Source organism: Dasypus novemcinctus, chromosome 14, assembly GCF_030445035.2.
Source record: "Dasypus novemcinctus isolate mDasNov1 chromosome 14, mDasNov1.1.hap2, whole genome shotgun sequence".
Classification (NCBI taxonomy): Eukaryota; Metazoa; Chordata; class Mammalia; order Cingulata; family Dasypodidae; genus Dasypus; species Dasypus novemcinctus.
The window spans coordinates 66,369,860-66,394,961 of NC_080686.1; the positions used below are offsets into that span (position 1 = coordinate 66,369,860).

The 25,102-nt window shown below is 36.2% G+C and overlaps 1 protein-coding gene across 4 annotated transcripts in view; it reads left to right on the forward strand.

Moving 5' to 3' along the window:
* The window catches only part of FZD6 (frizzled class receptor 6), a 44,194-nt gene extending 31,090 nt beyond the window's left edge, over positions 1 to 13,104 (forward strand). For all 4 annotated transcript variants that reach the window (XM_004457580.3, XM_071207968.1, XM_012524773.3 and 1 more), the window contains exons 3-7: positions 1,837 to 2,033; positions 5,460 to 6,477; positions 8,812 to 8,960; positions 10,146 to 10,574; positions 11,646 to 13,104. In XM_004457580.3, the coding sequence (XP_004457637.1) occupies positions 1,837 to 2,033; positions 5,460 to 6,477; positions 8,812 to 8,960; positions 10,146 to 10,574; positions 11,646 to 11,811 (1,959 nt within the window). In that variant the 3' untranslated portion in view covers positions 11,812 to 13,104. The remainder of the gene's footprint in view (positions 1 to 1,836; positions 2,034 to 5,459; positions 6,478 to 8,811; positions 8,961 to 10,145; positions 10,575 to 11,645) is intronic.
* The last annotated feature ends 11,998 nt before the right edge of the window (positions 13,105 to 25,102 follow it).

Sequence of the window (25,102 nt, forward strand, 5' to 3'; positions counted from 1 at the left end):
ATGTGTGAGAGACATATGGGGGATTTGATTGATAAACTTTCCTCCCACTTCAGCCTCTCATGCTATTTGGTACCTCAAAGCACTGAGACTCTTAGATTTGTCAGGGCAAATTATCTCGTTCTCATCTGAATCCCTCCATTCCTGCTTTGTAACCCATACCACCCCCCCAGCACACACACACACTCCTTTTAAGTCACTTATCACAACTCCAGTTGCTTTCCGTCTTTCAAATTTTGGGGGTTTTCTTTTTTGTCCCTTTGTTTTATATTTGTTCTTTGGAAAACTCTGATATGCTATTGTGGTCTCTCATGCTCACTTTATCCTAATGCGTTAGTGTTACTGGATTTTGTCTAGGTTCTTTGACCATGCTGCGGAAATGAATTTCATGAGCACGTCAGGTGAGTGAGGCCAGTAATTCATTCAGGTAGGGAGGGAAGAGAAATGGGAGAAAATAGCAGATCAGGGGTCCCAGGTAGAGAGGAAGGGGCTGAAAAGTGATAAAGAGGACTGATTTACAGGCTAGTTTCCCATTACAGGTTATAAATCCCCAGGTTTACTTGCATGGTGATCCAAGCGGGGGAGAAGGCAACCAGAGTTGGGGTCCAGAGGCAAGAGAGAACTTCAGCCTGGTGCCGCTTTTTGAACTGTTAATTATCCCACCCCTTTTCTAGTGGCAGGGGAGGAGTTCCAGCTGTTCACTGTTTTGATTGCTTATTTCTCCAATCAATCTCCTAGGAGGGCCCAATGATAAAGTCCTTAGGGAATATCCAGGGCTTCTCCTGGCTTCCAGAGAAAGTCTTCTTCTGAGTGGCAGAATCTTGGGGAGGGTCTTCCAACAGCCATTTTGGGGTTATTGATGTCCATGTGGATTTCTCGCCAGGTTCCGGATCCATCTATTGATTCCTTCTCTTACTAGCCTGCTTCATTAGTACCTTTATTACTATTGTTGTCATTTTAGTGAGAAGGTAAGGAAAAGGGTAAGATTAACGTATGTGGTACCATGTTTATCCAGAACCTATCAGAACTCTCCGAAATGTAGTTATCACAATAATTAACGTTTATTGAGTGCTTAATGTATGCCAGACACTGTTGTAAGTGCTTTATGTTTATTAACTCAGTCTTCACAACAAGCTTATGCGGCAGGTACTATTATTATCCCCATTTTACAAATATAGAAATTAAGACACAGAGAAGTTAAGCAACTTGTCCAAAGTTACACAGGTAGTAAGTTTGGAGCCAGGGTTCAAATTTAGACTACAAGACTGTAAAGTCACTTTCTGCTTAAAATTTTCCAATAGTATCTCGTTCCTTTATTTAAAATTCCAAGCAACAAAGCCTATCATTTGGACTCTTCATGATCAGGTCTAGGTTAGCTGTCCAGTCTCATCTCTCTCTACTCTGTCCTTGACTCTACCTCCTTGACCTTATATTGTAATCCTGCTGAACTTCTTCCCCTGAATGTACCATGGTTTTGCAGTATTGTGCCTTTTTTATGCTGTTTCCTCTGCCCCAAATACTCCTTCATCCTCCATAATGCTCATGTAAATTGAATATTTATATAATCTATTTCACCTAGTAATGAAACCATGTTTTTGTTTTGATTTAGCATATCTTCTTGAAAAATGTATAACTGGGTAAAATAATATTCTTATTCTATTATATATGAAGCGTTCATAAGTCTAAAAAATTATCTCCTCAAAATTTGGGTATATAGAGAAGGAAATTTAAAGATTCTTGGGAGTGTATGTGGTGGAAAAGTACACTTTAAATAGTAAATGAATTAATGTCATTTATTTGTTACGTTTTTTGACCTTCTTTTGTTGTTTTTATTAATAGCTTTTTCTTCCTCTTGCAAATCTGGAATGTTCACCAAATGTTGCAACTTTCCTTTGCAAAGCTTTTGTACCAACCTGCACAGAGCAAAGTAATGTGATTCCACCCTGTCGTAAATTTTGTGAGAAAGTATATTCTGACTGCAAAACATTAATTGACACTTTTGGTATCCGATGGCCTGAGGAACTTGAATGTGACAGGTAAATTATGTTTTTGACTGAAAGCTATTGATGGTATTTTAATATTTGTGTTGGCTCTCCAGAATGTTAGTGACAGGCTTTGATTAATTCAACAGATGTTTATTGCATACTAGGTATTTGCCAGACACTGTTGGGGCACAAACACGTGGTGAGCACAAACACATGGTTCTTTCTGTCAGGGACAGATAGTAATCAAAATATTATAGAGCTAAATGAAAAACAACAACTGTGATGGATACATGTAGAAGTATGTAATTCTGTGAAAACATGTTATGGTGCATTTGACCTAAACTGGGAAGGCAAGTAAGGTTTCCCTGAGAGCTTTAAAGGATAAAGGATAAAACCGTGGTAACCGCAAAATTTTAGGCAGAGGGAGTAACTTGTTTAGAGAATTAAAAGGTCATTGTGGCTGGAGTGATGTAAGTAAGAAAGAGTGTGGTACAAGAGAAGGAAGGGGAGAGAAGCAGCAGCCAGACCAGTAAGGGCCCTGAATTGAATGTTTTTATTCTAAGAACAGTGTGAAACTCCTGAAGTATTTTAAGATAAGAGAGTGGGGGTAGGTAAGGTGATCACATTGTTTCCTATAGAGAGCACTTTATTGTTTTTATTTCCGTGAATAAGACTTGTAAGCTTTTAGAGCATCTTATTTATTTTGGAAACAAACAAAAAACCAAAAACACAGAAAGGAGTTTCTGATTGAAATTCTAATTTTGGCCCCTATTGAATTTAGCTATCTGATAAAAACATTAACAGTTCCTATTATTTGAGAAACATGGCACACCATTGGACTCTTGACTCCCCAAAGGCACTCCAATGCCTTCGCTTTGGAAGTAAGGTAAAAAGGTACATTAATTCTTTTTTTGAAAGCAATTTTATTGAAACATATTCATAAGCCACACAATGCATCCAAAGTGTACAATCAATGTGCTTTTGGTTTATCGAGTTGTTCATTCATCACTTTAATCAATATGAGAGTGTTTTCATTACTCCAAAAGTAATTATAAAAAAAACAAAAACAGACAACAAAACTCTACCTCTTAGTAGTCACCTCTCAATCTCTCTATCCTTCCCTGCCATACATAACTGAAAAAGGTATGTTAATTTTTGGAGGCCTCTAGGTTCCTCCTCTTATCAGAGCACACTTTGTACGTGAGGAGTTTTGTGGCAAATCGGACTTTTCTTTTCAGCTCTGGCTTAAGCTGTTCTTTGATAGCTTGCCAGTAGAGTAAGCCTCTTTATTGTGACCTTTCATATTTCTTCCCTGCTCTTTTCTCATTTTTTTTCCTCACAGCAGTGCATATCTACCATAAGAATTATTTTCTGTTATATTCTTTATCTTTTGCTCTTTTTCATGTCTTTATTATGATAATAAAACTTTTCCCCCAAAAAGTGTGCCTGCTGTGCTTTCATGAAAATATACCCTCCTAACATGATTTATCAGCAGCATTTTTACCCCTCACCCACTATATGGTGACAGATTTTAAAATTAGCAAGTGCATATCAAAATGAAAACAATGCAAAAGTAGTTAACATATTTTTAGAATATGAAATATTCTGTGATGTTAAGATCAAAATGCTAATTATACTTGTTACCATCTGTCCAATATTATTATAAAATTTTGGTGAAGTAAAATATCTTTATTGGATATAAAAATCTCAGTCATATACTCATTTTATCTTTAAATATTCAATCTGAGTCAGTGAAAGTAAATGATAAATACTGGTTGGCTTGATCGTTTACAGTTAGAGTTCATAGAGAGAAAATAGAATTTTTTAGTTTTCTCTTTTTTATTTTTTGTCTTTTCTTATTTTTCATTTTTATTTATTTTTTGTCTTTTTTTTATGGAATTTTAAGCATGGTTAACTCAGGAATGTACCTTATTATCAATTCACTGGCCTTTTGCACATTGTTCTTGATTACTTACTTTTTGCTTCCTATTTTCTGACCATTGAGGGCTTACAATTTGAAATATTCTACTGATGCAATGAGACCTCATTTAATAAATCTGGGCAGGAAACTAGCTAACTTTGTTTTTATCTGTAGACTGAAAAAAAAACTATAGAAGCTTTGTAGACTCATGTCTGATAGAGTTGTAAGCATTTTCAAGAACAGTTTAGTAATACATGGAAAAGTTGAAGGTGCTTATAGTCTATACCTTAGGAAATCCCTTTCTATAGAAACTTTTATATAAACAAGGAGTCATGTCTAAGAATATGCCTAATTTTTTAAAAAGGAGAAAATGTCTAAATACATTGTAGAAGTATGGTTACTATAATGTGATGATCTACACTGGAATATTATCATACAGTTGATGAAATGAATACAGCTGCCCCACATCTGTCACCATGAGTAAATCTAAAAAACATAGTGTGAGTAAACATAAGTTAAAGAATGATATAAATATGTTTATGTGAATATATGAATTATATTTTATTATAATTATTTATATGAATTCATATTTATTTGAGTTATTCATATAAAATGCAAAACCTATAAACCAGTACTGTCAAGGTTGTGGTTAGAAAATAATGTAAAGGGAAACGGACTTTGGCCCAGTGGTTAGGGCGTCCGTCTACCATATGGGAGGTCCGCGGTTCAAACCCTGGGCCTCCTCGACCAGTGTGGAGCAGGCCATGCGCAGTGCTGATGCGCGCAAGGAGTGCCGTGCCACGCAAGGGTGTCCCCCGCGTGGGGGAGCCCCACGCGCAAGGAGTGCGCCCGTGAGGAAAGCCGCCCAGCGTGAAAAGAAAGTGCAGCCTGCCCAGGAATGGCGCCGCCCACACTTCCTGTGCCGCTGACGATAACAGAAGCGGACAAAGAAACAAAAGCAGACAAAGAAACAAGACGCAACAAATAGACACCAAGAACAGACAACCAGGGGAGGGGGGGGAAATTAAATAAATAAATCTTTAAAAAAAAAAAGAAAAGAAAAGAATGTAAAAATATTAAAACATGCATGAGTATCATAAAAAATGGAATATGTGATAATGAATATTTCTGAGGAGGTAGAGAAAGGACTAAGACCAAAAAGGAGGCCCCAGTTATATCTGTAATGTTATGTTGCTTCACTGAAAAAGATATAAAGTAAAACTGTCATAATATCAATACTTGATAAAGCCGGTGGGGTACATAAAATGCTCCCTCGATGTGTATACATTTTATTAATCTCCATTCTTATCCAATATGATCTACCTTGCTCATTAGCATTAGAAAATAAATATGAATTTTCCCAAGACTTGTATTTCACATTATATTAATATAAAAGAGACAAGCCAGCACTTTTTTGTCTGGAGACTGCCAATCAAGGTAAACTTTTTCTTAAATTGATGCATAAAGTAATTTTTTATAGTTTGAAAACAGCATTAAAATAGTGAATCAATTTTAAAATCTTGACATCCTATATTTAATTTTTATAATCTTTACAGATTACAATACTGTGATGAGACTGTTCCTGTAACTTATGATCCACCCACAAAGTTTCTTGGCCCTCAGAAGAAAACAGAACAAGTCCAAAGAGACTTTGGGCTTTGGTGTCCAAGACATCTCAAGATGCCTGGTGGGCAAGGCTATAAGTTTCTGGGAATTGACCAGTGTGCACCTCCATGCCCCAACATGTATTTCAAAAGTGATGAGCTAGAGTTTGCAAAAAGTTTTATTGGGATAGTTTCAATATTTTGTCTTTGTGCAACTCTGTTCACATTTCTGACTTTTTTAATTGATGTTAAAAGATTTAGATACCCAGAGAGGCCAATTATTTATTACTCTGTCTGTTATAGCATTGTATCTCTCATGTACTTCATTGGGTTTTTGCTAGGCAATAGCACAGCCTGTAATAAGGCAGATGAGAAACTAGAAGTTGGTGACACAGTTGTTCTAGGCTCTCAAAATAAGGCTTGCACTGTTTCGTTTATGTTTTTATATTTTTTCACAATGGCAGGCACTGTGTGGTGGGTGATTCTTACCATTACTTGGTTCTTAGCTGCAGGAAGAAAATGGAGTTGTGAAGCTATTGAACAAAAAGCGGTGTGGTTTCATGCTGTTGCATGGGGATCACCAGGTTTTCTGACTGTTATGCTTCTTGCTATGAACAAAGTTGAAGGAGATAATATCAGTGGAGTTTGCTTTGTTGGCCTTTATGACTTGGATGCTTCTCGTTACTTTGTACTCTTGCCACTGTGCCTTTGTGTGTTTGTCGGGCTGTCTCTTCTTTTAGCTGGCATTATTTCCTTAAATCATGTCCGACAAGTTATACAACATGATGGCCGGAACCAGGAGAAACTAAAGAAGTTTATGATTCGAATAGGAGTCTTCAGTGGCCTATATCTTGTACCATTAGTGACACTTCTTGGATGTTACATATATGAGCTAATGAGCAGGATTACCTGGGAGATAACGTGGGTCTCTGACCATTGTCAACAGTACCATATCCCATGCCCTTATCAGGTAAAAGCTATCATCTGGATTATTGCATTATTTCATTTTAATATAGAAAATGTTCCCTGGAAATATACTTGTATTAGTCATAGACATAAAATTAGATTTCAGTAAGAAAATGCAGCAGACATAGATAATCATTCCTAAATGCATCATTTGAAACTGCGTTAAGTGTCTTGAGAATTCGCTCAAGCTTTAGCTTCAGTTACTTTGAAGTATCCCATTTAGCTGTTCTTTTAGAAAGTAAATGGGGTTATAAAGGCAGATGACTAACAGTAGAGAAGAGCAGAGTTGTAAGAACAGGCCTTGTCATAGGGAGAAGAAGAAAAGTAACTTCTGCTTAATTCTTTAATTTGCAGGGAAAAACCTTATTTCAGTAAGTTTAATTTAATCATATCTTACAAATTTTGGGATAGTTTATTCTTTGTAATTTTTAACTGAAAAAAAAAACAATTGAAGCAAAATATTCTGTGCTTCTGATGCTGTGATTAGAGTGAGTGATGTTTAAGATTGAAAAAAGTAATTTTCTGAAAGTATAAAAGTATACATTTCTGAAAATATAAAAATTCTTAAAGTGTTTTAGTTGAGGATTTTTTTGCCATTGAAATATTTTATTTCCAATAGCTTTTGTAGTTTATTCTTAAATATTTATGTATAGTAGTAACTAATTATATTGAACAATAATTCTGTCATCACAATATATCAAATCAAGTAGCATGTGAACTGAATTGTTTTATGAAGTAATATAAATTTTAGAAACATAGTGGAACCTTCTTTTTATACCAATGTGAGATAATAGTTTTACTTTACTTACAAGCTATCCATAGTTTGTTTTTACTATATATTTAATAAGGGAGCTGTGTCTTAAGGTGATCCTTCTATATTAACTGTCTCCCAGATTCCTCAGTCTTTTGGGTAAACTTTTATATCTTGGTTTTTTAAAAATTATGTTTCTTGAAAAAAAATAAACTATAAAGTATAAGGAAATAAAATGAGAAAATTATAATCCCAAGTAGAGAAGGACTTTAGAAGTATGATATAAAATTCATAAACTATGAAAGAAAAGATGGCTGAATTTCACTAAAAAAAAAAATAAGATTCTGCTTGAGTAGAAAAAAGCCATAATCAAAGCCAAACATCAACTAGGAAAATTTTCAATTCATGTCATAACTGTGGAGCTAATTAATTTATAAAGAGTTCCTGAAGATCAATAAGAAATATTAATAATTCAATAATTTGATATAAAAATGGGAAAAGAATATGAAGAGGGTTTCCAGAAAAGGAGAATGAAAAGCTTTCCTTAAATGTGTGGAAAAAAAGTTGAGAAATGTATATATTAAGATTATAATAAAATTGAATTCCTACTTAGGACATGGCAAACAGATATTTTAATAACCACTCTGTTGGTGAAAGTATGGAAAAGTAAGTATTCTCAAACTTTGCTATTGAGAGTTTCATAGAGAGTTTCTGCTGTGGAGATAAATTTGACAATATACATTGGATTTTAAACATGCATACCCTTTGATCCTGCCACTTCTGGGAATTTATCAACAGATCTATTCACAAAAAAATGACATACATAGAAAGATAGTCACTGCAACATTATTTGCAATGGCAATAGATTGGAAATAACCTAAATATCCATTCGTAGGGGTAAAGTTATGGTCCATCCACACAATGGAACACTAGGCAGCCTTTAAAAAAATTGAGCTCTATTTGTACCACTCTAGCATGGTCTCCAAGAATTATTAAGTGCAGTAAGCAAGATAGAATACAGAACATAAAGTATTTTGACATTTGTGCAACATTTTTTAAAATATATGAACATTTATGCTTGGAGGAAAATTACTTGGTTTTTATGATATTTTCACATTTTCACACTTTTGAGATAGTATTATTCTAGTCATTTTTATAACAATGATATTTAAATTAAAATAGTATGTTGTTATAATGAGTTTAAATGTATGTCTTTTGTGGTAGATTATAATGAGGAAAAATAGGTAATGATTTAGAGGTAGATATTTTAGCAATTACAAGAGTCTACTATACTGGTTTAAAAAAAAAAAAAAAAAGCAGGATTTAGAACATTCTTCCTAATATTTTTCCCTTGATAGCTCTGTATAATGATACACAGATAGTGGTTCTTTGTTGTTTAAAACATCAATAAAGAATATATTGCATTTAAAATACTATTCATAATATTATCTTATTTCAAATCTTTTATAATAAGACAGACTTTGAAGATTTATACTTTTTGTTCAAGTTTTACATCAACTCTGTAGGCTTATCTCTGTACTTTAAATGTGTCATTGAAAATTGTTTTTTCTCTCCATTTTTTGGTAGGCAAAAACAGAAGCCCGACCAGATTTGGCTTTATTTATGATAAAATATCTGATGACATTAATTGTTGGCATCTCTGCTGTCTTCTGGGTTGGAAGCAAAAAGACATGTACAGAATGGGCTGGGTTTTTTAAAAGAAATCGCAAGAGAGAGTAAGACCCTATTGATTTTTCTGATATTGTTTTAAAATAATACATCAAACACCAAGGAACTAGTCAAATCATCATTGTGTGGGAGTTTCACTGTATCAGCCATTTCCTTGAATATGATGAGCCCCCTGAAGTTTAGAAATCTTTTTCATGGAGAGATATGTTTTATTTTGGCATTTGTTTTAACAGTATTTGATGAATACTATTCTATTTGAAATTAGAATGCAAGATTTATAAAATGTGCATTTTCTTTCCATTACTTGTATCCAGTATTATTACTGCTATCATTGTATTTATTATTTGGGTTCAACACTTTTAATAGTTTTATCTTTATCAGATTATATATAAACATATCTATAAAGTATGTCGCAAATGTAAGTTATGTATTACGATCATTCTTCTCTACTACAGTTAAATTCTATTACACACAGTTCTGGCCTAAAATATCACTTCCTAGCCTAAGGTGGTAAAAATTCAAACTTATGAAATTTTCTGGAACCATATGATATATTTAAATTTATAAAATAAATAGTTCGTTTCAGTTCTTTTCTATATATTATATAGCTGTACTATCAACAGTGTACCATAGACTTAAACTGTTTCTATTGCTTTCATTAATGAACTTTTTTTGTGGTTCAAATTTCAGAATTGTAGACCTTTTCACAAATAAGTTTTTGAGGTCTTAAGAATTGCTTTTAATTGGACTTTAATTTTTTTTGGCACATACTTTATGTCTGCCCATAATTAACCTCAATATAACTTTCTAACTTTACTACATTAAATAATGTAATCATTTAAATCTATCCATTAGCTATAGTCTAAATCCTTTCTCTTATACGCTTGCCTCTCTAAGGAGTGTGATTGCCAGTAATTTACTTTTATATTTTTTAAAAGATACACATACAGATAGTTCCTCACTTCCTGCTGCCTTGTGTTTCCTTGTCCTCATCATTTGATTTTACCTATTTAATTTCTTACCAGTCTACTCTTTAAGCTGATAAAAGCAACAAATAGTGCATACACAAAAGATTTCACTTTATGGCAGTCTACTTATATCTCTTGGTGTTGATAATACAGAATTTCTAAATTTAATGCACAAGAATCTTTAACAGAAGATATATGGTATATTTTATAGCTTCTACTGAAACACTTAAAATTTATCAAGTAAATCCTTTAATTTTTTTACAGTCCAATCAGTGAAAGTCGAAGAGTATTACAAGAGTCATGTGAGTTTTTCTTAAAGCACAATACTAAAGTTAAACACAAAAAGAAGCACTACAAACCAAGTTCACATAAGCTGAAGGTCATTTCCAAATCCATGGGAACCAGCACAGGAGCTGCAGTAAATCATGGCACTTCGGCAGTAGCAATCACTAACCATGATTACTTAGGACAAGAAACTTTGACAGAAATCCAAACCTCACCAGAAACATCAGTGAGAGAGGTGGGGGCAAATGGAGCAAACGCCCCTAAATTAAGAGAACAGGACTGTGGTGAACCTTCCTCACCAGCAGCGTCCAGCTCCAAACTCTCTGGGGAACAGACTGATAGAAAGAGCAAGGGAGGCAACGTGAACGATAAAAGCAGTGTATCTGAAAGTGTGCGGAGTGAAGGAAGGTAAGAGTTAATTTTCTAAATCCTGTTAAACATCTGATAAGCCAGAATGCTGTCCGCTACCTGCTTTAAGTTCTCAAGATTGTCACTGCTTTGAACATTACATTACACATTTTATTAAAGACTGAAATATATGAAAAGAAACTTTTTATGAGTAAAAGATACCATGTAAATATACACTTGATCTAAATTTTCCAGGAAGTTTGAGTTCAGCTTATAATATGCTGTTAAGTACTTGAATTCTTAGCTTTGAGAAGAGTGTTGATATACAATGCTCAAGTAGGAAAGTAATGTCCATTTATATGGTAATTATTGAGTTGCTTGTAAACATTTAGGTAAATGTTTAAGATTCTTCTAAAATACAGGCTGTTAAGCTTTAATTAGGTCTACATTATCACACTGTCTAAAAAGGTATTTGTCATTTTTAAAAAAAGATAATTACAAAATGTCTTTACTTTTTTCCTAAACATGAAAGGATATTGACATTATCTTTAATGAATTTGCTCAAATGTCTATATGGCTCAAAACACAGGTAAACATATAATAAGCCAGAATGCCAACAGCTAACTACTTTAAGGTCTCAAGGTTCTTTTACCTAACTCCCTTCCTCCCAGACTGGAGTAAATGCGCTATCTCAGTGTTACACAACCTGGATTTTAATTAGATATATTTAATCGTCGTCTAGATTTTTTAATTCTTCAAAGGGAGAGTTGAGGTTTTATTTGAGTCATCTTTGTACTCCCAACTTCTTACACAGTGTCTGATCCATGGTAGGAAATCAATAAAATACTTCCTAAATTAGAGCGGAATCCTTTCTTTTTAATTATATTCCCCATGAGACACCATGCTCAGTCCATGAATGGTTGATGCTTGATGAAAGTCTCTGAAGTCAGTGAAAATTGTATTTGATAATTATTTGTATTTTGAAGCTTTTTAATATACGTAAAGAGTTTTAGTTATCTTTTGACAGTGGTGGACACCGGTTAGAGGTAGAAACTTATTTAAAATGGATAGCAATTATAAGGACATCTGACATTGTATATATATGTATTTCACCTTTTTTCTTTTATCTAGGATAAGTCCAAAAAGTGATTTAACAGAAACAGGCCCAGTGCAGAGTAATGATTTGCAGATCCCCAGTTCTTCACAGCCAAGCAGCCTCAAGGATTCCACATTGCTTGTTCACTCAGTTTCTGGAGTCAGAAAAGAACAGGGTGCCAGCAACCATTCACCTACTTGAAAAACCGTTTATTCCATTACTTAAAAGGGGTTCATATTTCACTGGAGGTAACCAATGCACTGTCTTACAAGAATCACTACTGGGAATCCCTTATATTTTTTATGTAACGTTTTATGTAACCTAAGAATCTTCTAAAAATAAAAAATATATTTTTTAAAAACTACTTAAAAATATAAGAGTCACCACTATATTCTTATTTTGCACTTAAAGCTCATTGCCTACAGTTACACTGAAAAAAAAATAGTTTCAAGAATAATCAAATTCATTTTACCTAGAAAACAAATATGCAGGTTAATAATATTTTTAAAAATTTGTAGGGAGAAGGAGTTAGAAGGAATCTTCCTTTACTATTTCTGAAGATTCTACTGTTGTTAAAAGTATTTTAAGATGTGCTATGCTATTTTCACTTTCATGATGTAAAAATATTTTTCTTTGAAATATTTAAAACTTATCCATTATCTTTTTTATGTATTTGAAAAAAAGTTTATATGTGTTTGAACTTTTTTAAACATATCCTGGAAAACCTATCTAAAATATAATATCATTCAGATATCTTATTTTAACACTCCTTGTGTAGCTTACATTAGACCTTCCAAGGAAACTGGAAAATAGTTTTATTTTATAATATGGAAAATAGTTGACACAACAAAAGGTGTTGTAATAGGAATTCAACTTAAAAGCACTTAAGGAACCCTAAAGTCTTAAATATGTGAATTTTACAATTTCTCATTATTTTAGAAACTTCACAGATCTATTATGGAACTGAAATAAGGTGCTTACTTAAAAGGTATCGTGCTGCTCACTGATCCTTCTGCATTTTTAAAATAAAATGTCCTAAAGGATTTGTAGACGAAATGTTACTCTTTTTTTATTTTTTATTTTCATGACCACTCAAGATTGTATTATGGTCATTTACCGTTGCTTATACTGTTACTTTTGTTTAACATTAAGAATAATATAAACCTTTTGTATTTGTATAATATCTTCTCAGACTCCACATAGAATTCATTTCTTCAGCTAAGTATATGATTTTGCTGAACATTCAAGAGTGTGTTATAGTGCCAGTCAAATGGGGGGAAAATGTAGTTCTGATGAGCAAAATTATGTATTTTATACAAAATATTTTGATATTTTAAATCTTAAAATGTTTTCCCAGTAATAAGGTTTTCTGATGCTTTTATTTTTTTTCTCTATTTAGCATTCTGTGAAAGCATAAAAAGAAAATTATATACTGTATGGAAAATGTAAATATTAAGTTTTTCACATTTTTAAACATAACTTTTTATGTAAAAACTTTGTCTCGTGTGATCTTTTCAAAAATAAAATTTCATTTGTGTAAGAGATCTTGTAGTAGTCCTGGCCTGAGGAGTGGTATGATTCTCAGACCAGTGTCTCCAGGACTAATAAACCAGAACTTCTTTTAAGCTGGAGAGCAAACTGTTAGGACTTTTTGGGGAGGGGTCACAATCTCTTCCCAAACGTGTTAATTTTACAGTGATAGTTAACATAACTTTTAAAAGTCAATAGAAGACATGAGAGGGAAAAAGCAGTGGGAACTCACAACTCTGCTTTTGCTGCTGATAGTGAATTAGGTAATTTCACCAAACATATACAAAAAAGAAAGCAAAAAATATGCATAAAATAAAACACTATCTTCCCCAACACATTAAAAACAAAATAGTAATGAATTGCCAGCCAAAGATCTGGGAAAAGATAGAAATTCACAAAGGTAAGCCCAGCATTTGGAGATACTTTTATCCAGGGAGCACTTGCTGATTTAGAAAAGGCTGACACGCTGCGTATTGCTTTCAGTAGCCTGAACGGTCTGAAGGACAGAGGGAGTGATCCAGAAAATCCACCCTACACTTAGAATTGGGACCTCAACTTATGTATCCTAGGAGTAAGTGTGAACTTAAGGAAAGCCAGTCTGAAAAGGCTACCTGTTGTATGATCCCAATTATATGACATTCTGGAAACAGCAAGGTATAGGTATCAGTGGTTGCTAGAATTTTGGGGGGAAGGGTGGGAGAGTTGAGTACTTGATGCACAGGGGATCTTTTAGGGCAGTGAAACTATTTTCTGTGAAGTTGTAATGGTGAATACATACATGACATTATGCGTTTGTCAGAACCCTTTGAATATATACAGCACAAAGAATGACCCTTAGTGTACACAAATTTTAAAAATTATTTAGGTAGTAGGAAGAATCCCAGGATGGAATAAAGAATGTTACAAATGTATGAAAAAATCTCACCAAAGGAGGTGGGAAAGGTTGCTGACCTAAGTAGCTTGGAAATGAGTGTAAACCTAAAGACAAACGAGACTACATAAGCATTGTACTATGGTTAGTAAAATTTTATCCCATGGGATATGGGTTAAGAATTCTGATACTTTCATACATGTGAACTGTAATTGAACAATTACATAAATAAATACCAGGTGGTGGGAGCCAGTTTCCTTACTTTTGAAGTAGGAATTTACGGATGAGCAAGGGGAGGAGACTAGAATAATCCATGTAATAATGGATTAGAGTTGGAGACCTCAGTATGGACTCAAGTTTAGCTTAATATAGACAAAAATGAAAAACTACATTAAGGGCAATATGTCAAAGAGGCATAGAAACCAACTTAAAGAGCTCCCAATGGCCAAAGTTAGAACAATTTGAGCAACAAAAATAGGTAAAATACTATTGGATTATAACGTATGATAAATATTCATGAGTCTGTGCTGATTAAAAATTAAGGATAGAGTTGAAAATAATTTGTGTAGATACTTCACCCTGGAGCATAAGTCCCCAGTACCTAAGTGCTGGCATTGCAATGATTTCTTTCCGAAGAGTACAGTAGGGAGGGGGGGCAGGATGAGTTAACTTTACAGTGGAGAATCACCACATCAGCGAGGTTATCAAGGTCAGCACCAACAGTGGTAAGTTGTATTGACAGCATCTACCCTCAAGAGGATATGATGAAAATGTGATCTTATTCTCCCCAATATCCAATCTAGTCATGAGAAAAACACCAGACAAATCTCCATAGAGGGACATTAAAATACCTCAAAACTGTCAAGGTTATCAAAAACAAGGAAAGTGAGAAAATGTCACAAGCAAGAGAAGCCTGAAGACATGATGACTAAATGTCATGAGATCCTGGAATAGAAAAAGGACATTAGGTAAAAACTAAGGAAATCTGAAGAAAGTATGTGCTTTAGTTAATAATAATGTATCAACATTGGTTCCTTAATTGTAACGAATATACCAAACTAATGCAAGATGTTAATAGGGGAAGGAGAGCAGAGTTTATGGGAACTCTACTATTGTCACAATTTTGACGTAAATCTAAAACTTCTAAAAAAGTTTACTTTTAATATATTTCAGCAAGGAGCTGAAAAAGAAGAACCAATTAGTTTAAAACTGAAAAATACCGTAACTTGAATATTATTTCAGTTTCCACATTGTGACTAACTTGAGAGAACACCACTCGTTGATTTTGGTATCAACAATTATTGAACAGGCTATTAAAATACTCTTCCCTTTCCCAATTGCATTCCTGAGTGAGGTTTGATTTTCGTCCTGCATATCAACCAGAACAATAAATTGCATCAGATTGAATACAGAAGCAGATACACACATCCAACTGTCTTCTATTAACCTACATATGAAAGGAATTTATAAAAATGTAAAGTAATGCCATTTTATTTTTTTTGTTTTTCTTAATGTGTTATATTAATATGTAGTGAGTTTGTTATTATTTTAAATAGATTAATAAATATTTTAATAAGAGCTATACCAAACATACACAAAAGTTCTTTGGGATCCTTGATAATTTTTCAGAATGTGAAGAGGTCCTGATTCCAAAAAGTGTTTAATAACCTTTGTTCTATGTGATATTGAAACTTTCTATGATGCTATAGTAATTAAAGCAGTGTGATATTGGTGATAAAATAGATAAATCATGGAACTGAATTAAAAGCACAAAAACATCCCATGGATATATGAACACTTGATATATGAAAAAGGTGGCACTTCAAGCAATGTGGAAAGGATGATCATTTCAATACATGCACTGTGAAAACTGACATTTCTATAGAAAAAATAAATTTTGTGACCCCCTACCTCACATCATATTAAAAAAATCAAGATAGTGGAGATGTAAAGATTTAGAATATAATAAAGATTTCTAATATAATGTGTAGAACATAGGAAAATATGTTCATGACCTTAGATTAGGTCTGGCTTCTTAAAAAGGACAAAAAAACTAGAATCTAGAAAAGAAAACTAGAAAAGTAAGTTTTACTATATTAAATTTAATAACTATAAAAATATATCATTAAGAGTTTATATGGCTACAAGTCTCCAAAAAGAGCCTGGAGGTTATCAGAGGGCTTGCCCTTATGCACACCTGAGCAGAGTCCCAGAGACAGATAAAGTAGATACAACCCCAGGTATTGGTTCTGAGGGCTACAGAGACCCACAGGTTCTATGGTCATGACAGATGGAGTTCAGTGCCATGTCAGTTGGCCCTACTTTGGAGTTTGTGTTTCTGTTTGATGGAGCTGAACTCAGATGTGATCTTTGTCCACAAGTCTCTCCTGTTACTTTTACCAGAACTGTAGTTGGTGCTGGGGTTTAATGTATACCCAGGGGACCTGAATCTCTGGACTGACCATGTGATAGCTAGGCCCTGAGCCTCAATAGACTTGCAGCTCCTACACTATGGTTTATTGGACTTACCCCACTCAGCTAACATGGAGGTGAAGAAGGTCAACCACTATACCAGGGAGCCAAGAGTGCCTACAACTGAAAGCAAGAAAATTGCACCCAGCAATTCTTGAAATAGATGTGGAGTGGACACAACCATTCTAAGGTCCACAGAGAGGAATAGAGTATGGATTAGAGTGGACTTACTGATATTCTATTCATGAACTATTGTGATTAGTAATCGAAGAAAATGTGGCATTGGTGTGGAGAAAGTGGCCATGGGAAACAGACTTTGGCCCAGTGGTTAGGGCATCCGTCTACCACATGGGAGGTCCGCGGTTCAAGCCCCGGGCCTCCTTGACCCGTGTGGAGCTGGCCCATGCGCAGTGCTGATGCGCACAAGGAGTGCCCTGCCATGCAGCGGTGTCCCCCGCATAGGGGAGCCCCACGCGCAAGGAGTGCACCCATAAGGAGAGCCGCCCAGCGCGAAGAAGGGAGCAGCCTGCTGAGGAATGGCGCCGCCCACACTTCCCGTGCAGCTGACGTGCTGCTGACGACAACAGAAGCGGACAAAGAAACAAGACGCAGCAAAAAGACACAGAAAACAGACAACCAGGGGAGGGGAGGGGATTTAAACAAATAAAAATAAATCTTTAAAAAAAAAAAAAAAGAAAGTGGCCATGGTGGCTGCTGGGGGTAGGAAGTAGGAGGAAGAGATGTAATGTGGGGGCATTTTCGGGGGTTGGAGTTGTCCTGCATGGTGCTGCAGGGACAGTTACCGGGCATTGTATGTCCTCCCATGGCCCACTAGGTGGACTGTGGGAGACTGTGGGCTATGGTGTGGACCATAGACCATGAGGTGCAGTGGTGCTCAGAGATGTATTCACCAAGTGCAATGAATGTCTCATGATGATGGAGGAGGTTGTTGTTATGGGAGGAGGAGTGGGGTGAGGGGCATGGGGAGTTTATGGGGACCTCATATTTTTTTAATGTAACATTAAATAAAGACAAAAAAAAAAAGAGAATGAAAGGCCTTAGAGTGGTAGGAGATATGTGTAATGCATGATAACCTACAAAGAGCTCTTTTCTAGAATAAGGAACTCTAAACCTATAAAATTCAATAAGATAATGACAGACCTAGTAGGAAAAAAAAAATGGCCAAAACTTAAAGACACTTCCGAAGAGGAAATCCAAATAGCCAGAAAAATATGAAAAAAAACTGAAGAGACCAACTATTGGTAAGGATGTTGAAAAGTTAGAAACTTCATACCCTGGTGATAGTGTAAATTAAATCAATCTCTTTGAAAAAAACAGCTGTATTTCTAGATATCAGCAATAAAACATTAAACATTAAAAAATAAATTTACTATAGCACCCACAACAAAAATTAGACATGGAGGAATAACAAAGATGTGCAAGACTTCTTTATAGGCTTCTTGACTTTATTAAAAGTGAAGACATTCATCCCAACAATTCTATCCAAAAGGAGTGCATGCACATGTGCACCAAAAGATTTGTACAAGAATATTCAAAACAGCATTATTCCTAAGAGATGAAAAACTGGAAATAACCCAAATGGTTGTTTCATCAATAACAGAATGGGCAGATAAATTGTGATATTCTTCCGATAGAATGCTATTTAGCATGAAAATGCATGAACTACATACAACCCACAAGGATGAACCCCACAAACAATGTCACAAGAAAGAAGCTAAACCAAAAATACATACTTTATAATTCCATTTCCACAAAATTTTAAAATTGGCAAAGAGTAAACTGTGTGTTTTTTTAATGTGCTTCAGTGATAAAACTAGAGAAAAGCAAAGAAATTATTACCATAAAAGGATAGGGGTTACTCTAAGGGCGGGAGAGAGGTGGAGCTTTGGGAAAAGACATGAGAAAGGTTTGGGAGATGGCAATGTTCTATTCCTTGACCCGGTGGCATGCTTCATTTCATTTTAATTTGTTAAGCTATATATTAATATCCCAAGCATTTTTATCTGTTATACTTTATAATGAACAAGTTTAAAAAAAGAAAGCAGGGAAGCGGACTTGGCCCAGTGGTTAGGGCATCCGTCTACCACATGGGAGGTCCGTGGTTCAAACCCCGGGCCTCCTTGACCCATGTGGAGCTGGCCCATGCGCAGTGCTGATGCGCGCAAGGAGTGCCGCCCCATGCAGGGGTGTCCCTTGCGTAGGGGAGCCCCACGCGCAAGGAGTGCGCCCCATAAGGAGAGCCGCCCAGCGCGAAAGAAAGTGCAGCCTGCCTAGGAATGGTGCCGCCCACACTTCCCATGCCGTTGACGACAACAGAAGCGGACAAAGAAACAAGATGCAGCAAATAGACACAGAGAACAGACAACCAGGGGAGGGGGGGGGGGAGTAAAATAAAATAAAATAAAATAAAATAAAAAAGAAAGCAAAGGTAGCTTTTGCCTTATTGTTAGTGTGGGAAGTTCAGGGGCAAAATACAATGAGTGGAAAGGGGACATGGTTAGTCCTGAAAAAATATCCTATGTGGCCAACTTAGAAAAGAGTCTGTTGTATTGCATTTAAGGAAGAACTGGAAGTACTACCAATTCTGGAAGTACTACCACCTCATTTTTGAAGTAACCTTTTCTTGATGTGTGGTGCTATATTTACAGTGAGCCATTGTTTTAGTTTGCTCGTCTACCAAGATGCAATATATATGAAATGGATTGGCTTTTACAATAGTTATTTACTTGTTTGCAACCTTATGGTTCTGAGTCTGTGAAAATGTCCAAATTGAGGCATCATCAGGAGATGCTTTCTTTCTGAAAACTGGCTGCTAGTGATCTTGATTTCCCTGTCACATGGCAAGGCATATGGTGATGACTGCTGGGTTCTCCCTTCTCTTCAGGGTTTCATTGTTTCAGTTTTGGCTTCCTCTTGCTTCCTCTCTCAGCTTCTATTTCTCTCCTTATTCATTCCGTTTATAAGGGACTCTGGTAAGAGGATTAAGACCTACTCTGGGCCATGCCCTAGATGAAGTAATCTAATCAAAAGGCCCTTAACTGAAGTGACCTAATCAAAAGGTCCACCCTACAATTACACCTTACAGTGTAAGGTTAACCCTACAATTGGTTCACACCCACAGGAATGGACCAGTTTTAAGAACATATTTTTCTGGTGTACATACAGTCTCCAACTACCACAGCCATCAATCCAATAGAGGACTAGTTACTAAATAATAACTAACATTTATTTAGCCTTTAAGACTTTACAGAACAGTTTTGCAGCTCTGGTTTAGAGTTACTGGATCAGGAGTTTCCTGAGTAAGGCATTTTAGAATCAGATTTTGAGCAAGATTTCAACGTGAACAAGGTCATTGACCAGTTTGTGAACTAAGAAACTAGGTAACATTGTCCCCCATTTGATAGGGAAAATTGGAGGATCAAGTTGGTTAACCTAACCAAGATTACATAGGGTTAGTGGATAAACTAGTACCTGAACCCTTCTGCCTCTGGTTCTAAAACATTGTTGTAAGCCTTAGACTCTTCTCTAGATATGCTAAGCTCTGTGAGATATGTTGGCTCCAAAGTGGTGGTGTCTATTTATTTATATTTGTAATTGCTCATTACAAAATGCTCCATTGCACAATTTAAAACAAAGCAATGATGCATTTTTTTGTATGTCTTCTGAAAAATCTCTTCTGCTCCTGAAAGGTTCTTGCATTAGACAATCTATAGCTAACAGAATTGAGCAGCTCCAGGTACAGTTCTAAGAACTTTATATATGTCAATTAGCTGCTCAAAAATCCTATGAGGATAGGGACAATTATTCTTATTTTACTCTTGAAGACAGAGCACAGAGAAGTTAAGTAACTTGCCTAAAATCTCATAGCTAATAAATGGTGGATCCAGGATTAGAACCCAGTCATTTAGTTCCAGAGTATGCCCTCTAACTTCTGTGTTTCCAGCCTCCTCATTTCTAAGCCCTTGATATCAAGATATGTGATCACCTGCACATTTCAACTGTTAATATTAGACTAGGGAAGGGGATTTGGCTCAATGAATAGGGTGCCCGCCTACCACATGGGAGGTCCAAGGTTCAAACCCAGGGCCTCCTGACCCATGTGATGAGCTGGCCCACGTGCAGTGCTGATGCGTGCAAGGAGTGCTGTGCCACATAGGGGTTTTCCCCATGTAGGGAGCCCCACGCAGAAGAAGTGCACCCCATAAGGAGAGCTGCCCAGCATGAAAAAAGTGCAGCCTGCCCAGGAATGGTGCTGCACACACGGACAGCTGACACAACAAGATGATGCAACAAAAAGGGACAGATTCTGGGTGCCACTGACAAGACACAGAAGAACACAGAATGGACACAGAGAGCAGACACCCAGGGGTAGGGGGGGAAGGGGAGAAAAGTTTTAAAATCTTAAAAAAAAAAATTAGACCAGAATTGAGTCCATTTAAATTGAACTAATGTTCCATTTCCCACTTCTCATGTTGTCAGGCTATGGCTCCTAGTCCTCTCTGCAACGTTTATTAAAAGTCCTTGGGGGAAGCGGACTTGGCCCAGTGGTTAGGGCATCCGCCTACCACATGGGAGGTCTGCGGTTCAACCCCTGGACCTCCTTGACCCGTGTGGAGCTGGCCATGCGCAGTGCTGATGCAAGCAAGGAGTGCCCTGCCACGCAGGGGTGTCCCCTGCATAGGGGAACCCCATGTGTAAGGAGTGCTCCCCATAAGGAGAGCCGCCCAGCGTGAAAGAAAGTACAGCCTGCCCAGGAATGGCACCGTACACACACACACGGAGAGCAGACACAACAAGATGACACAACAAAAAGAAACACAGATTCCCGGTGCCACTGATAAGGATAGAAGCAGTCACAGAAGAACACACAGTGAATGGACACAGAGAGCAGACAACTGGGGGTGGGGGAGGAAGGGGAAATAAATAAATAAAAAATAAATCTTTCTAAAAAAAGTCCTTGGAAGAAGTAAGAGCAATGTCAGAATTTTTGGTTCATTTTAGAGTAGGAACAACATCAATGATAACTAAGATTTACTGCAAAGTCAGTACATGCCATGCACAATTCTAAGTGCACGTTTAATCCTCACAGCAATGCTATGCTGTAACTATTATTATCCCCATTTTGTAGATGAGTAAACAGAGACACAAAGAGATAAAATAAAATCTCAAGGTACCATAACAGGTAGTGGGTTGACCAGGGATTCAAGCCCAATCAGGCTGGCTCCAGAATCCAGGATCTCAACCCTTACGTTGCGCTGCTTCTCTGTTGTGAGACAGTCTCTCCTTTCTGGTCCTGAAACTAATGATCATGTGCCAAATGTGACATGCTCATCTTAAGGTTAGTGCGTACAGAAACCGTTCAGGTCCTCTTTTTGTGCAAGTCACGGGCAACACAATCCTTGTAGCCATTTGAAAGGTAGAGACTAAAAGTTGATTGTTGAGGCATATATTATGCCGAATAATATCACAAAGGTCAAAGAGTATCTCATTCACCAATTCAACCTTCCCTTGCAATTCCTCAAAACCACCTGAGGATCATATACCCATATTCTTAGGTAGGGAGAAGTCATCATTCAAATTTTAAGTGATCACCTACTGTATATCGGGTACTGTTCTAAGCTCTGGCAAAATATTAATGGACAAAAAACACAAAAATCTATGCCTGCTAGTTGGCACAGAGGCAAGAAACAGAAAATGAAGTGATCTAGTAAAAGATATAATCTATCAGACAGTGGTAACTGTTCTGTGATAACAGTTCTCCATGAGTCTTGCTTTTCTCTACCTCTTGGAGACAGAGATACAGACTGCCTGTTCCAGACTGGAGCAGACAAAGGACAGCCTTGCAAGATACTGTCTTCCCCTGGAGGAAAGGGCAGGTTTGTTTACTCTCCAATATAGTAAAAATAACATCTCCCGCCAGGGAAGAAGTCAGCTGTGGCCTCCTGCCCACTATTAAAGACCCCAGTTCCCTCAGCTGGGAGTTCCTCTCAAGCACCGCAGCCCTCTGTGTGTGCAGGTGCTCTTCACATCACCCTGTGGGAAATGTGGGAACTAGTGCAAATGCTGATACTGGGGTTACTGCTATCGCTGCAGCAATAAAGGCTTTGTCTCTGCCCCAGGAGACTCGTATCTTCTGCCAGCATCCATGAAATGACGGCAGGCTAACTTGTTAGCTTGAATTAGGATAACATTTCAAACCCTTCACAGTTCTTGACACAATGGAAAAAAACAAGGCAGAGAAATGGCATAGCAGTTTTAAAGAGGTAACCAGAGAAGGCCTCACTGAGAAGGAGGAAGACACACTAAATATTTTGATAACAGCGAAGGACCAAGCCATGCGAAACAAACATCGGGGAGAAAGGATTCCAGGCAGAAGCATGGGCAAAAGCCTTGAGTTGGGAGTATTCCAGGAATGTTTGAGGGATTAATAAGGTGGAGAACAGAGGGAGATGAGATCAGAGAGGCAAGAGGGGCAGGAGTGTCCAAGTCACACAGGATTTTGTAAGCCTTTGTACAAGCTTTAGCCTTTACTTTGAGTGAGATGGGAGCTGAAGAGTGACTTTGCTTTAAGGGATCACTTTGGTGGTTGGGTTGATAAGAAACCAAAAAGAGTCAAGGATGACAGTAGGGAAGCCATTGTGATAACCTAGGCCAGATGATAGTGGTGGGTACAGGAGGGCAGCAGCAGAGGTGTTTATTTTGAAGGTACCACCAATTAGATTTGCTGGTGCACTGGATGGAAAACAGTGAGAGATGATTACAAGATGTTTGACTGAGTAAGTGGAAGAATAATGGTTCCATTAACCAAGGAGGGGAAGACTATGAGATGAGCAGGTAAGGGAAATATTAGAAACCCAGTTTTAAACATATTAAGTTTGGGAGATTATTAGGCATGAGATAGAATAACATGTTGTCAGCTGGATATACATGTCTGTTGTTCAGAGAAGTGCTAGCTATAAGATTTTTCTAATAGTATTTTTGAATTTAATAAAATTTTATTGCTTATTCTCCTTAAAAATGCAATACATTTTCATTGAGAAAAATGTGAAAAAGCGTAAAGAAAAATATTACTTGGAATAATTATCTTTCATATTGACTTGCAAATGGTTTCTGTTGCCCCCTTTTGTTTGCCTTTTAGTATAGGAAGGGGAACAAATTTAGACTCTCACTTCCTTCGATAATTTTACAAGTGGTTTAAAGAGTTAAATAGGAAACACAAAACAAAATCATTTTTTAAAAATCTTTTGTGTTATACTTTCAACGTACATCCTTTACTCACTGACTTGTGATGCCTTCTTTATTATATACTAAGCCTGCATCTATACTAGGTTCAGTTTCTGGATCAAGTTTTACAAGCTTTGATGATTCTTGCATTATCAATAACCTGTTTTCATTATTTCAGCTTTACTGTATATTTTAATAAAGTGATAGGTTAAGCTCTCATTCATTGCTTGTATTTTAATTTATTTCCTATTATCTACTGTGGTAGTTCGAGGTTTTTATTGACCACAGAAAAATCATGCCCTTAGAGCTAACCCATTCCTATGGTTATGAAACTATTGTGGGTAGGACTTTTTGATTAAGTTGCTTCAGTAAGGGATGGCCCAGGGTGGGTCTTAATGCTCTTATTAGAGACCTTTATAAAAGGGATGAATACAGAGAAACAGAAAAAAAGCCACAGAAAAAGCACAGAAAAACACAGAAAAAGCCAGAAGAGGGCAGAAGCTTATGGCAACAAAACCTGGAAGAGAAGAGAGAGACCAACAGATGCCACCATGTGCCTTGCCATGTGACAGAGGAGTCCAGGATGGCTGACAGCCGGTCTTTGGGGAAAATGCATCACCTGATGATGCCTTGATCTGGACATTTTTCTCAGCCTCAAAACTTTAAGCCTGCAACACAATAAATTCCTATTTCTGGTATATTGTACTTTTACAGTCTAGTAAACGAAAACATCTATCCTATTTATTATTTCATCTAAACTTCAACATCTTTATCATGCTTCCCAACTCACCAAAAAATGTAGAGAGATTTTTAAAATTGTAATAGCATTAAGCCTATACATTAAAAATTAGCTTGAATTATATTTTAAATGTACTAATATACAGGAAGGTTATTGATTTTTAGATTTACTAATTCCATCCTTTACCCAGTTGTTAGAAAATAATCCTAAATGCACATAAAATATAGTAGTTCCTCAACCCATCCTCACTTACTCCCAGGACTACTCCTCAGGAGCAACTATTTTCAGATTTGCACAGTTTTTCTTTCTTTTTCTGATACATAGTCCTGTATTTTTAATTAACATGCCTATACACAAAATTCTTGACTTATTATTTGAGTTCCTACTATGGTAAAGGCATAAATATTCCCCACATTCTCTGCTTATATGCTCCCTGCACCCACCTACACAGTATAGTTATTTTTCTATGTTTAAAACATTAGTCAATGGTTTTTTTTTTTTTTGTTATTATTAATATATTCACTACTGAGTCATTTATTTTTAAATGATATTTCCTTTCTTTCTTTTTTGTTTTTCTAGTTAATAATTGTGTCATTTGCTTATTTTTTGATGTACTAATTCTTACCTATCATTCC